The sequence below is a fragment of the Nyctereutes procyonoides genome, unplaced genomic scaffold (assembly GCF_905146905.1).
Source record: "Nyctereutes procyonoides isolate TBG_1078 unplaced genomic scaffold, NYPRO_anot_genome, whole genome shotgun sequence".
NCBI classification, from domain to species: Eukaryota; Metazoa; Chordata; class Mammalia; order Carnivora; family Canidae; genus Nyctereutes; species Nyctereutes procyonoides.
This window is the reverse complement of record NW_026575145.1, coordinates 13,990,719-14,006,244: the sequence shown is the minus strand read 5'-3', so window position 1 is coordinate 14,006,244 and position 15,526 is coordinate 13,990,719. Positions and strand designations below refer to the sequence as shown.

Sequence of the window (15,526 nt, the reverse complement as noted above, 5' to 3'; positions counted from 1 at the left end):
TTTTCAGAAAATGTTGATTGATTGCACAGTTGTACCCACTTCATTTGCAAACCTTCATTATCTCTTTTTCCTTTCCTCCCTCCGTCTGCATTTAGAAGGGGAGGAGCTGTGTATAATTCTACAAAGCAATTTTTGTGAATAAACCAACTTACTGGCTGCTGCTTTCAATCTCGCAGTTCCACACAGAATACAAGTGTCTGCTTTAGTTCTGTGCTCTCTCTTGCCTGGGTCTGTTGCATTCATTCATTTGTGTATTCATTTAATTAGTCATTCAAGATATCATTTGTTCAGTCCCCTTTAGTGCCAACCTGGTACAACGTGGCTGTTGTCTAAAGTGAGAGTTCTTGACTTGAGGTGGGTAGATGGGTTGCAGAGGCTCTCTGGGATTTTTGTAATTGTGTACACAAAATGTTGTGTTTGAATATTGCCTCAGGAAGAGAGTTTGCTTAAACATCTCTGTTATTCCAAGCAAGCAATACGTTAAGAAACTCTGATAGAGAGAGGCTTGAGCTGAGCCTTGAATCTAAATAACAGGTCTTCAAATTAGGGTTTTTCCCCTTGCTATGTTTCATGGTGGCGGTAAGTATGGAAGAGTATGCTTCTATGTGTCCTAAGTCTAGGTCTGACAGTTTTGGCAGCCTGTTTACTATCTCGACACTCCAAATAGTGCCCACATTTCTTAGTTTCTAACTGCCTAAATCCAACTCTGTAGGTTCCCAAGAGGCAGATGGTGATGATGATACAGACCTTGATCTGCTAACATAAGCAAGACCTAGTGCCTGCTCAGTTACCATTGATAATTGTGTGGGCTTTTGTTTATATGAAATCAGAAGGAAGATGGTGGGGTTTTAAGAGCTGATTTTGGTTTCCAGTGGTGGTGACTGTGTACATTTACCTAATCAAGTTATGTCTGAGGCATTCAGCATCTTAAAATGAATGCCAATTACTGCTGGAATAGGCCGTGAGTGAATCCTTCAAAAGAAAATTCAGTGGGCAGTTGCTGACACTCAGTGAATTGCTGGCTCTTTGCCCAAGTATGTGTGAAATGTTTGCACTGGTTTGAGGCCCTGATTGCAGTTGGCTCACAGAGTTTGTGGTGACACTGTAGATTTGATATCATGCCATAGGAAAGGCAGAGCCCAGGGATAACATACAGAGAAACAAAATATTACTAATATTTAAAAAAATAATCATTCCTGAATATTTCTAATATTTAGGAAAAATGTAGTCCCAGTATTTCTTTTAAAATTGGAATAAAGATATTGATTTAGAAAAGTCATCTTTGGCTTACCTTCTGCTTTTCATACTGAGGAGAGAGCTGACATGTGTTGAATGCCTCCCTTGGGCTCAGCACAGGGCTCTAGAATGTTCATTTATTCACAAATATTTATTGTGCACCTTCTGTGTTCTGGGCTCTATTCTACCTGTTAGGGTTTCAGCAGTGCACAAAATGATTTCCCCAGCTTATGAAGATAAAAGACTAGCAGGGGAGAGAGATGGTATGAGAATAAGTTCCAGAAGGAAAATTAAAGTGAGGCAGGGGTTGTCAATGTCTCACAACAGCCCTATGAAGCATTAACCCTTCTGACAGATTGGGAAGTTGAGGCCCACAGAGCCTAACTTGTTCAAGACCACCCAGCTACTTAGAGACAAAAGGAGGATTTCAAACTTGGTCAGCCTGACTCCAGAACCCAAATCCTTTCCTCTGTTCCTGTCTCCCTTTGAACTCTTCCTGCAAGCAGACGGCAGGAAGCATTTTAGGGAAAGGAATCGGACATCCTACAATAAGGACCTGAGTCACCCTCGTCCCCTTCAGAACTCCCAAGATGTTGTGATAGTCCGTTTGGTGACTGACTTATCTCACATGGTGCCAGGCCGTCTGCTGTGATGTAGGCATATGCTTCAGGGCTTTGATGTCAGCTGTGGTAGTATAAGTATTACAGGAACAGTGTAAGGTCAGGGTCTTCAGACACAGTGGAGTGGACCTTGATGTAATCATGTGACATAAAGCTATAGTATTGAATCTCAGGAAGGTGTTATGGTAGTGGGGGCACCCAGCCTTGCAAGTGACTGTAGTAGGAGTGTAAGAGCCCAGTGATGTTGCCACTAAGGGAAAGCAAGTTGGAGTGAGCAAGATGATGAGCCTGAAACCTTGCTGTGTGTAACTACATTAATGTGCATTTGTCCTTGCCTTCAAGCTGACCAGTGGGCCCCACAGAGGGTTTTTTGTTTTGTTTTGTTTTGTTTTTGGTATATATGCTGCCAAAGTGAGTACTCAGTCTTAACTATTATATATTTCACTGTCCTTGTGACCTCACTTTCCATACCCCAGTTCCACCCATACCCCTACTGTGACCTTTCCTGTCCCCACTCTCCCTGTCTCCATCCTGAATTAAAGTTGATAATTGCACATTTATTAGATTTTATTCATTTGCTTATGTGTCCATCTCCCCACTAGACTCTGATCACCGAGAAGGTCAGGGTGGTGCCTTTCCATCTTAATATTCTCTGACCACACCCAGCACAGAGGAGAGCCTCAACACATAGTTTGCACACATATTTTACTTTAGCTTTTGTCTGCTGATGTATAAAGAAAGCATCTAGAAATGAAAATAGGAACCTTGCTTATTTCTCTAGCACCTAGGTCAGTGAGGTTAATATCTTTTTTATTTTAATTTTATTTATTTATTTATGAGAGACAGAAGGAGAGAGAAAGAGGCAATGACACAGGGAGAGGGAGAAGCAGGCTCCATGCTGGGAGCCTGATGCACAACTCGATCCCTAGTCTCCAGGATCACACCTTGGGCTGCAGGCGGTGCTAAACCGCTGCGCCCCTGGGGCTGCCCGGTTAATATCTTTTATATTGCCAAGCATTCATTAATTTTGGATGAATAAATGTAATGCCATAGCCTGAGATGGTTAAGCTTTGGAAATTGATCAGAATGACTTTCAAGCAGGTGCTGTTATAAGCAGAGCGTTGTGTCCTTTGGGCCAACAACCCAGTGCTTCATGGAACTATTTATGTTGACTCTACTTTTGACAGAAAGTCACTAAATGCACTGCCAAGCATTGATGTGGAGGGAGAGCTATAGGGGAGAAAACACAAATGTGACTGAATATATGTGAATGGAGAGAGAAGAGGAAGAGGGCAAGAGACATTGCCTTCTTTCTCCCACAGAAACACAAGCTGCTGCCTGCACATCCTGCATTTCTTAGTTCCCTGTCCTATCAATGGCCTAGGAAAGCCTGAAGGATGAATGGAGCATTAGACTGGAAGTAATAAGATTGTGCCTGACTTACCTCTGAATTTGTAGCAGATGATACAAATGTCATAACATGAAACTTGGGGATCAGACTTGGAAAACAAAATCGAGGTAACAGATGTGGACCTCTTCCTTTTACCGTGGAGTGCTGACCTACATCATACTGACTTGTTGATAATCTCTACCCTCTCCTACTGGGTGGAAGCATGCTGCTCAGTCTGTGAGCTGTTCAGGTCAGAAAGGGTGACAGTGGTACAGTGGCACTCCACTGAAAGGATTGTAAAATAGTTTTTAAAAATGAAAGTCAAAGCCTTTTTTTTCCAGACCCTACTGAGAGAACAAACCAAATCCAACCCCCATTAAAAATTTAAAATTCTCCAAAATCTTTTCAGCTTATTAGTGAGGAGGATCCTTCCTATCAATTAAAAGACAGGTTTTAAACCTTGCCAACTTAGTGTGGCATTGAGATCTCCAATTTGGCGTGATCTATTTTTCTGTTTAAGAGCTGTGATCAGAGGGTACTTGGTGTCTTTTTATAAACTCTGCACTTAATTCATGAGAACACACAGTATTTCTTTCTGACATAGAATAGGTAATAATTCCACCTAGAGGAAGCGGTCATTAGAGGAAGGGGAATTTATATAAGAACAAAAACAATAACAACAATAAAAGAAGAAGCTCAAAACTATAGCCTGTAGATTGTACTCAGAAAGCAGAGCACCTTCATTCATCAGGCACATGTTCAGGCTCCGAGCCCAGGCCAGTGTCTGTGTGGCCCACTTGAGCTTCTATCATACAGAACTGCCTCATTCAGTGGTTTGCATCTCTGTCATTTGTCTTTGTGTGTTGAGTACCTAGCAGAGCACCTGCCATATGGTCAGGGTCAATACAAGTTCATCACTGTAGCCCTAAAGCCAGAAATAGTTTCTGTCCTCTTGCTGAGTTCATGTTAGGTAAAAATCAAGACTCCCCACCACTCATGGATTCTGTATTCTTCATTCTAAAGTCACTTGATAACTGCCCCACTCTTAAAACTTCCCCAGATTGAAAACGGGTGAAATCCGCCATAGTGCACATCTCTGCCGGGGATCCAAGGATGAGAATTAGTCATGATCAGTAACTTTCTTACCTTTATTTATTTTGTAAAGAAAAGAAGAATTTCTCATACCCTTCACTGTGTAAACGGGATTACATAGGTAACTTTCAACTTTGCATCCTAAAGCAAGACCTGTAGCAAGTTGTTGAAGCCAAGAAACATACTCCGAGATGACTTAGGTGTCTTGTAAGTTATTGCTGGACTTTGGTCCTTTAAAAGTGCACCTTTTTATATACATTGTTATTTTGACATGATTAAGGAAGTAAAATTGGAATCATCAAGTAACACCTTCCCTTTTTAGAAAGTCCTGATAGGATTTGTAACAAGCATATCCTCATCCGTTGTCCGGTCTGATACCGTGCTCTTCTCTGCCAAAGCCTTCTGGCATCTCTTAAGGATTCCCCTTATGTACCCCACCCAGGCTGTGGATCATGCCTGCATCTTCCTGAGGTTTCTTTCCAGGACACATTGGCTGTCAGAGCTCCGTCATTCCCTCAGGTGCTTGTCACTCCAAGGAACAGCTTCACCCACTGTCTGAAGAATGTCATTGTCTAGGGGAAGTTTGGGTCCTCTCATGAAGAATGCTAATCACCCTTTATCATAGCCCATATTAAGGACATTATAATAGTTCCTATAATAACTAGCAGCTTGTCAGAAAGGCTAGTATTCCTTCTCCCCAGCTACAGATGGAGAAATCCCTGCTTTGGTAGCTAGAAACTCTCATTTTCTTCAAGGAAAAGGAAGGCAGCATGGGCAAAGTGAGTTTTGGAAAGGAAATATTGGAATGAAAGAAGTCCCTGCAACTTGTTGCTGACCGAATGCACAAAAGCCTTGTCCAGACTTATTACATACAGTAATGCTTGGGCGCTTTTTCCCTTTTAGATGACTTTGCCATTTTGATGTAGAAAATCCATAAAGAAATGTCTTCAAAAATCATATGGCCAGTATTTAGTTCTTCAGAAGATAAGAAGTGCATGATGCACAAATGCCAGACTAAACACATTTATGGAATGTTGTATGCTTTTCCCTTAGTTCTTCCTAGTTGAAGCTATATAGATAGGCTTGCTTGCTTGCTTTCTTCCTTCCTTCCTTTCTTTTTTTTTTTTTTTTTTTTTTGAGAAAAGCAGACATGGTTTCTTTTCCCCAAATTAAGTAATTCATTTGTATGTATTAATACTTTCACAGTCATATCATTTCTAATGCTTTTGGCTAATGCATTCAATCCATACTTAAATTGTGGGAGAAATTTATATATGTGTTGCATCAAAGAATTTTTAAATCAGCATAAGACTTCTTAGGAAAAAAAAAGACTTCTTAGAGTTTCAGTTATTTTGCTGGATTAAATACCTCTTTTTTTGTCTAAATTGGTAATATATATAATGCGTTCCTGGGGTCTGGGATATGAATTATACAGATATATTTTGTGGTGTTTAAAAATGGCTAAATAGGAATTTTAAAATGAATCCAAAGTGTACCATTCCTGAATAGAGGAGGTTTTCTTTCTTATATTTATCGTTAATCATTCACATGCCCCATGAACAGTGCTTGTCCCCATTTCTCCTCTTTTGGTCATCTATATTTTAAATAGCCAACTAATATTTGTGATGGTACATTGAAAAAGCATTGTTAGCATTTGTTTTCAGATATTTACATGATGAATTGTATGGGAACTCCACATATGGTAGGGACAACAGAATTTCAGTGACAGCACTGCTGTACTGGTGAAGTTGGTACCAAGCTCTACTTCTTCCAGTATCTCCTGTCCCTCGCAATCTGAAATTCCCCCACTGTCTAAGTCTTGCAGAACCAGTGAGGGGTTTACAGTTGAAAGATGCAAATTGTGACTATGAGCAGTAGGCAGAGCTATGTGGACCGGTTTCAGAATGAAGATTTGGTCCCATATGACATGAAAACATAGACATTTTTATTCTGATAGGGACACACAAGGCACATACCCTCTCCTTATAAACTTCGGAGGCTCCTTCCTGGAAAAACCCTTCCTGGCTTCCCTTGCTCTACAGTGAGGGAGGCTAATTGAGATTCTTCAAGGGAAATCCCTTTTCTTTTCTTCCGTAGCCATGGAAAGATTCATTAAGCATTCTATTCTCCATTCTTTCCCAGACCCTGACTTTGCTTACCCCAAGTGCTAAAGCCCAGGGAGTGATGTCCAGTATTCCATTAAACATGCCCTTTCGTCCTCCCCACCCCCCACATCAGTGTGGGAACGGAGCCTTGCCTCTTGAAGGATGAGTTCAGAGGGCAGCCATAAAGCTTGCCTTTTTATTAGGTGGTTGATTCCATTCTTGAACTACTACCTGCAGAACTTTGAGGCTGCGTTTACTTACCCATCCTGCCATATTACTCCCCCCAGAGGGGGGCCGGGTGAGAAAAGATCTCTAAAATGGCCTCCTCTACTTGCCAATGGCTACTTTTCCCTAATAAAACAGTCCTTTGGAAACCCTGCCTCGCAGTGTCCTACTCCTCTTCACTTTGAATCTCTTTTTCAAATCTCTTAAATATCAAGGCTCTTTCTCTCTCCTGCCTGTGGCTTACCTTCCGCTTGTGAACTGCAGTTGGTGAGGAGCTGGGGTGGCTCCACCTTCTCTGGAAATGGGGGTGGGAAGAGTTAGTTATGAGGGAAAAGGGCGATGCAGGACACAAGGCAAGTAGGGCCCGTGACTTTTACCCCTTTCATTATGTGTGTCCACTGAGCTGTCCTGTTTCTGTTTTGTAATGGGTTCTTCTGTGGCAAGCTGACCTTTTGGCTGAATAGGTCAAACTCCCACTGAGCGCTAATCCTCAGCCTTCCTGGCGATTGTGTATCCCCGAAGGTGACAAGCACTGGTTAGGAATATGACTGGGGGTGTGTGGTGTATTTCCCAAAAGAGGGATTGTCTTTTACCGCACTGAATTAATTCCCAGAGACTACCTTGCAAGGTACTCGAGTCAATATTGGAATATTATTGCCGATATTGTTGAGGGACAAAACTAATGTTTCAGATGTGTATTTCTAGTTTGTGGTTTCCTTCTGTGTCTTCCATTTTTTAATGAGGGAAAAAGTCAGATTCACAGTTCTGATGCCTCATTGTATCATTCTAGATTTCGGAAACAATCAGAATTTCTTTGGCTGGTTTGTTAAAAATCCTTCTCCCTATGAATTTCTTCCACTTAAAGTCTCTTAAAATTCTAGGTGTTTTGTTTTTAATCCTGGCAAAACATGAGTGTTGCTGGTGTTTGTTGATAATTATATGCTAGATCTAGTTTTATTTTGAATTGCTTAAAATTTTCTTCTGGACCGTTTATTAGGTTTCATAATGCAAGTAACCTACAGTAATTGTAGGTTCCCCACAGTAACTACCTACGCAGTTAGCAATTTTCAGCATCAAGTTTGTACTTAGTAAATGCTGAATCAATTTTGAAGTCGAATTATTGTATTTTTTTTTCTTTTAATAGTTTTTCAACTTACACAATTCTCACATCTCACTGTCAGTGTCCATGAGTTAGGGACATATTCTTCACAGATAAGGGATTACATGTTCCATTTATTTAACAACATGTTGTTTTTCGGTTTTGTTCAGTTAATTTAATTAGTGTTCTTTACATTTCAAAAGGTAGTATCTTTTAATAGAACGAACAAATAGATGAAATTATGGCAGTAGATGAGATGAAACAGTGACCCATCCATCAGTAAGTGTACATTTGTCTGCACTACTAAATGGTTTCAGAAACTGTTGACTTCCAAAACACAAAAATCTGAGAATACTTCATAAGCAGTGTGTTACTTTTCTGAAAATGATGGACTTCATAAAAGAAACACCTCTTTAGTTTTTCATAGGCATTAATGATACTCTATTAGCAAAATGAGATTAACACAGAGGAACAAAATAACTCTATTTGCATTGTTCCTGAGTTACCAAATGATTGTCTCAGTTCCCCAGATGCGATAGGATAAAAAGTACAAAACAAGAACTGCATATTTAACATCTATTCGTTACCAATAATGCCGGAGTCAGAGCTGGGCTTCTACCAGGGGCATAATGGGCTCCTGTTTAACATATTTATGTTGGCTGTAAAATTAGGAACTGTCATTACAGCCCCACATCACCTGCATAAGTGCAAAACATATAAATCAAGAGAAGTTCCAGTGCTATAAAAATGCCATTGAATAGAATCGTATGAAACCACTTACAAGACACTTGTGTGTGATGCTAGCATGTACTGGGATGCACATTCCGATTTCTGGAGGATCTGAGAAACAAAGAATAACTGTGCAGGTAGGTAGGACTCATGAATGTAACACCTGATGAAGATGTGTGGGATACCCCTGCTGACAAAATTTTTAAATAAGATTCCCAATTATTTCTGCATTTGCAGCATTTACTTAGAGAATAGCCTGAGCCCTAAGTGAAGAAAATGCAGGAAAAAAAAAAAAAGGCCATCACTGGCCAGGCTTGAATAACCTCGCAGCACCCCCACTGAAGTCAACGTTCCTATGCTTCCAAAAGGCAGTTGGGCTGCCATCTGTTGTTACTGGAGCATGTCTCTTGGGCCTCCTGGTAAATAAAATGCTCCTTATGTTTGCTGTGATGTTTTTGGGTCCTCTATAGGCTGGGAGCTGTGCTCTCCTGGCCTCTTCATAATCCAGCATTTTGTAGACTAGTCTACATTCTCTAAAACCAGTCCATTTCTTCTGTGAAGTGCAATGGTTTATATTGAACTTGATGATTGGAAGTCCTGAAATGCCCACAAATTATGAACTATTATTAATAAGGAGCTTTCTGGATCCTCATTACTGCCTCAAAAAGAGAGTGGACACTTTTGAAGTTTATAAACCCCCACCTCTCTCCCTCCCAGAAGCTCCCCCACAACAATCTTAAAAAAAAAAAAAAAGACTGCAGATTTTATTCATGTGGGATCATTCACACCAAGCTACCATAATGTGCAATTAACACTCTAGAAACTGAAAACAGTATTCAGCAAGACAGCTGCATTATCAAAAATGCCAAAGGAGTTTTGAAGGGAGTAATGTGCATGTTAGAATAGGAAATTAATCAGAAATGTGCACATACACACAGTAGTAGTGTCTTAAATATATCTGAATATTAAATTTTTAAGAATCTCAAGTCTATACTTATAGTAAGGATTAATGTTAGGATAGAAAACTGATTTTTCTATTTTAAAATTATTGTGTGTTTTGCTTCTGAAGCAAATGAGGAAGTTAGAATAGAGATTTCTAAGATCCCTTCCAGCTGGAATATTCTGTGATAATAATCACTCTTCAATTATATTTTATAAATTTTCCCATTGAAAAAAATGCCCCTTTTATTTCCTCTTGCCAGTCATAATGATACTTAACACTCATGCTATTTTCAAAGTGCCTTTCAGACATTGCAGACACTAACTCACAATTGCTGGGGTAAACTGCCTACTTCTGCACAGCACAATAATCATAAGTACATTTATATTATAATCCCTACTAAGCTATGGATCCAACTGACTGACTTAGTAACTGCAATGAAGCAGAATTATCCCAGCAGCATTTTGCTAGAGTTTTCTTGTCAACTAGCTAAAAGTGTTTTTTTTAGCTAGTGGGGCTTTGGTTTTATTTCAATTCATAGTGTGTAGGTTCGAGGAAGGTAGAGGTTTATAATAAAATTTTCAAGAACAGGAAAATTTGAGGAATTTACTTGTTGGAAATAAGGAACAGATCTAAATATTTCCTTCCAGGAATTACCGTAAAGCAGATACTTATGTTTGAGGACTTTTTCTAAAAAATGAAAAAAATACCCAGGACAGATTTGAAAGCAAATGGTGACCTCATGCAAAAGAAAATTAGTAAAGGAAAGAACCTTGATCCTGGAACCCACAAATATCCTGCATTAAGCTCACTTTTGTTAAGGATTAGTGGAGGCTCCTTGAGTGTAGGGATCTGTAGACAACACAGGTAGGGTCTGCCAAGTAGGGAACAACAGAATGTAAGTTAGGAGGAGAACCAGAGAATTTGGATAAGACAACAGTCACTTCCACTTCCAAGGTGAGGCACATGCTAGGCGAGAGTCCACCTGGGCTTCTTGCAGTTCCTGTAGGAATAGTTACACATGAGTGTTCAGTAAATATGAAATCCAGCCATCCTGAGACACTTAACACTAGTGCAAACAGTCATTAATGAGAATCTCTTATCCGACATGTTATGCTTATTAAATTGTGATAAAGTTATTGCATTAGAACATTTAAAAAAAATGTCCTGTTTGCTTTTTCCTAGCCTAGAAGATATGAAAGGTTTAGATCCTGGAGGGTTGGGGCCGGGGTAGGGGGAGGTGCTGGGGGAGAAGGTGGGCAGGCAGTATTATGTATGCTTTACAAAAACAATCCTTTATGTTTTAAGAAAAACAGTTTGCTAATTTATTTTAAAGAAATGTAAAGATTCATCATTTTGCTCCAGTGTAGGAAAAACAGTCCAAAATGTAAAAGTGAAAAAGTCTAGATGTGGTTGTTACCGTTTGCAGAAATTAATATTCTGAGTTGAAATTTTAGTCTGGTCTCTGCTTTTGCTCAGGCCACTCAAAATCAAAATTAACACTGGGCTGTGTTTCTTTCAGAGCTCTTTGATATAGTAACCACCTGGTGATATAGTTAGTGGGAAATGAAGTTCAAGGTGTGAATTAGAGCTCCAACTTAATTTGTTTTCTTCTTTTTTTTTTCTTTCTTCCTTTTTCTTCTTTGTTTTTTAATAAGTTATAGGTGCTCCACGAAGGAGAAGTCCCAGTGCACTGGCCATTGAAGTATTTGAAGCACACTTGGGAAGTCACATTTTGCAGGTAACTAAAAGCGAAAGAAGCTTGCTTACATTTTACTAAGAAAAATTCATGTGTTTAGTCTTTATTTAAAAAAAATAGTCTTAGATATCAGCTATGTGCATGACTGTTGTTTTATCTTGGAATTATGAAATTCTTATGAATTTATTTTTTTCTTTTTAGAAAGCCATCCCTTGAGAGAATATTAATGAGAAAGGGAGGGCAAGTATTGTTTGTGCTGTAATAATTGAGATAAATTGCACTATTCAGTTGATGTGCAATGTATAGTAGCTGGCTGTTCCCAGAATGATTGTGTGTGTGCTGCATTTGTAAGTGGATATATGTGTGTGTCTTTGGAGCTATATATTGTTTTTGGAAGAGCAAAATTTTGTTGTGACAGTAATGTGACATTTTTATGTGTTGCCAAATTTCAGTTGTTCTTTGCTTGAGTTTGTATTCATAAGCGCTTTCAATCTTAACATTTGCCTCTCCAAATTACAAGCTTTCTCAGAATGAAAATTTAAAGTATATTTTTAGGTAAAGTATATTTTTAAGACAAATAATAATAATTGATTTTGCCAATGAATTCCATGACAAGTAAATGCGAGGGTTACTAGATTGGAACTGCAGTCATTTTTAGTCCTAGGTAAGATTCATCCCAAACTCTGCATCTCGCTGACTCAAAACAATTTTCCCTTAAGACTTTACTATGACTTTGACATATCTAGGGATAATTGTTCTGCATCGTTTCTGCTTCCAGGATGAATGTTGACATGGCCGCAGCTCGCATGTTTTTATTTTTTAACTATGTCATAGTTTTAGTTTATTTTAGTATTTTAGTTTTATTTTAAATAGGGAATTAGAGAAACATATGTTTGGGATAGTTAGCTTATTTGGAAAAGTTGGTTATGCTTGTCAGTGGATCTAGCATATTATTTCTGACAATGTATACCCTGAAAAACTGTTAGCATCAAATTCTCTGTGGTCAAATCCCAGTGATTCTCTGAGGTGGCTCATTGGCTGGCAGCATCAGAATCTTCTGAAACACTTGTTTGAGGATTCATTCTTACTAAATAAGAATCTTCAGGGTGAGATCCAGAAATTTATGATTTTTAACAGCCTTTTGAGATAATTTTGATGTTTCATTAGATCTGAGATGTCACAGTTCACATTTACAAATTTAGGGCCCTGAAAAGCCTTCCTTGGTTTATTTTTGATCACTAATGTCTGTTAAGTTCCTATTTAACTGATGTTTATTGAAGTACACCTTGGGATTTGCTATTCTATCATGTGCACAACATTTTGAGTTACAGTAGATTTTGCAGTAGATTAGTTTCAGAGATACAAAAAGGATATTTCTTCCTAGATCCTCAAATTTGTATTTCCTTTTTTTCCTGTACACACTCTGTTCAGAATCTCCTTTATAAGTTTTGTATGAGCCATACCGTATATATTGACAGATTCTGATGTGATTCAGGATGACTCCTGTTTATATTCTGAAGCAGTCAGTGCATAAGACTTACTTATTCAGTGAAAGAAATGGTCCACACAGTAGCCTCAGATTATTATCCTGTCAATTCATTCTGAAATTTGAGTCCAGAGTTCTCAAGGAAGGGTGACTAAGGAGCTGCAAGAATTTAAAACTAATTTAAAACATAAAACTTAGGAGTTTGACTTGAACATAAGCTTAATGTAAATAGAGTATATGCTATTCCAAATGTCAGTTCAGCAGTTGGCATCATTGAGAGAATGGGGGATCTAGAATGAGGCTGCTGAGCTCTTCCATTCCTGAAACTGGTCATACCCAACTTAACCCAACACACTTTAAGAGAAACACGGACAACTGGATATCATTCAGAATAGAATAACCAGACTGGTGTGGGAACTAGAAATCATGTTATGTGAGGAGACGACGAAAGGTTTGGTAAAGTTTAGTTTGGAAAACATGATTTGAAAGGGATGTTAATGTCTTTTTTCTATATTTAAAGACATCATGTGAAAAAGGGATTAGATACATCCTATGCAGCTTCAGAGTGCAAAGGAGAGAAAGAGATAAAAAAATATATATATCATATTTATTCAAGAAAACTAAATAGAGCCGTTCACATTCAGAGTATGTTCAAAGCCTTTGTCTCTAAAGGGAAGTATAGGTGTCTTGGTAGGGATGCGTTCAAGAAAATCAGACCTTCAAGTATGGTTGTACTAGGTAATTTTGAAATTGTTGTAGAAAGAATTTATCACTTGATTCTAATACCTGTAGTTGTAGCATGGGAAGAGCTGTGTATATTCCTCTAAATGAAATATTGGAATTGTGGACAGGAAGGGGTTAGAAAGTGGTAGTAACAAGAAGAGCCTTCTCTGAACTCTCTTAGTTTTCAGGGGATTCTTGAGCCAAGCCATAGACCCTTGCTGCAATATTCAGCAATTGCACATTCAGCAATCTCAGTGGTCTGCAAGCATAGGATGGTTTCCATATTTTCCTTCATAAGGGTTCAAAGTGCAATCTGGTCACGAGGACAGGGACCAATTCTTTCTTCCCACCCTCCTCCCCTTCCTTTACTTGCAAATATCTTATAAAAACCTGTGTCATCAACAAGGTAGGCATGGGAACAGTAGAACTTGGAAGATAAGGTAGAGGTCAGTTCTGAATACCATGATGGGGCTGAAAAACTGCTTGTGAGTTGCCTGAACCAAATGCTCTGCTTCCCTCCCTGTGTCTCCAGTGATGTTTCATGGGAGAGTGGGCGAAGGACCCCTTGGTGTAGAGAGTTCAGGGAGTAGGATTAAGATAGACTCCTTAATTTCTGCTTCATCCATTCTGGGGACTACAATATGTGTTTCTGATATATATATATATTATATATATATATATAATATATTTATATATATATATCTTATTAGCTATGTATTCTCTAAGGAGTATATAAAAAGTTTGGCATATCCTTTAAAATTTGACTTCTTTTCGGCTAAGATGGGGAACATTTAACTTAATGGTGATTCTATCAATATAAATTCAACTATTTCAAAATAATTTTCCAATTTAATGATCTAATACTAGTGTTTATAGGCAAGGTCATTGGCTGGGCTGTGCCCTGTGCAGCTCTGGGGCTACCAGTCAGTCACATCATTCCCATGGAAGCTCCTGTAATGACCTTGATGAGTACTGTAGCCCCAGTGAACTTGTAGCTGTTTCAGGCATGAATTTCAAGCCAGAGGTATCTTCTGCAGGAGAGTTGAGGGTTCAAGTGATACCAGCCTTTCAACTGCTGGTGAGGTACATGCATTGAGATTGAGTCATGGCATTTTAGTTCACTTTATTATTCTTCGACTTCTATTAATCAGATGAGGAGCAGATGGGCAAGGGGTCAGGATTAAAAATTGTGCTTTTTGTAACAAGCCAAGAAAAAAATCCAAGAACTTCAGGTCATTATGTGGGGTCTTTCCTGAATATAGAATATGTGACTAACCGTTAATTTGGCTCCTGCTTTGAAAGCTCTCTTAGGGCATTGTTCCCATGTCATGATGTCCTTAATACCAAAAAATACGAGTGATAGTTACTTTTACTTTCCCAACTTAGACACCAGATCAAATATTCATATTTTGCTTATCAAAGTTAATGAAACACAAAATAGAAACAAATATCATCTTCGTAACTCATAAAATTAACTAGTAGAATGACTTTCCCTTAGGTGCAGATTTATGAATGGAGTGATTTAATTATTTGCATGCCCTTAGCAGAAGGTTTTAGGTTTTTTTTTTCTTTCTGTAAATAATGCTTACATAATTGTTACATAAAATTGCAGTATTGTTTTTGCATACTCCATAGCAATGCTGCTTTACTCACCTCACAGGTGTTAAAACAAAATGATAAAATCAGACCTGGTATATGGAAGATTTTTAAGGTTTATGTTTGTAATCATTGTCAGAGAATTATGGTGAACTACCAATATGGATATGTTATATTACTGGCATTGTGTAATACATATCAGTACTCAAAACTCTTACATGCTTATAAAGTGATTGAAGGATGGTCTTTATCCATAAATAGTTGTTGATATTAAAATAAGTGATATTTTATGAGCTAGATGAATATAATCATAATAAGCACCCACATGTTTTGTTGTGTAAGTTGTCTGGGGAGAATAAAAAGAATATTCGTTAAGAAATACCTGAAAGGGAGATAATGGCAGAAACATGGTATCCACATGTCATTTTGTACTTGGCTGAATTGCACGAACCTTCCTCTGTGTCATTGTCCCTGCATTATTTCTGGGCATTAAGAAATTTTGCATTGCTCTTAAAACATTTAAACCCCAAACTGCAGAAGACTCTGGTGGGCAGACCCTTTGAGGGTGAGCAAAGGAGAACCATCA

General features: G+C 38.5%; 1 protein-coding gene across 2 annotated transcripts in view; it reads left to right on the top strand.

Annotated features, from left to right (window-relative positions):
- The window catches only part of NPAS3 (neuronal PAS domain protein 3), an 841,608-nt gene that overhangs the window by 392,886 nt on the left and 433,196 nt on the right, over window positions 1-15,526 (top strand). The window contains exon 3 of one of the 2 annotated variants that reach the window (XM_055309019.1): window positions 11,095-11,177. In XM_055309019.1, the coding sequence (XP_055164994.1) occupies window positions 11,095-11,177 (83 nt within the window). The remainder of the gene's footprint in view (window positions 1-11,094; window positions 11,178-15,526) is intronic. The other variant, XM_055309018.1, reaches the window with a different exon arrangement.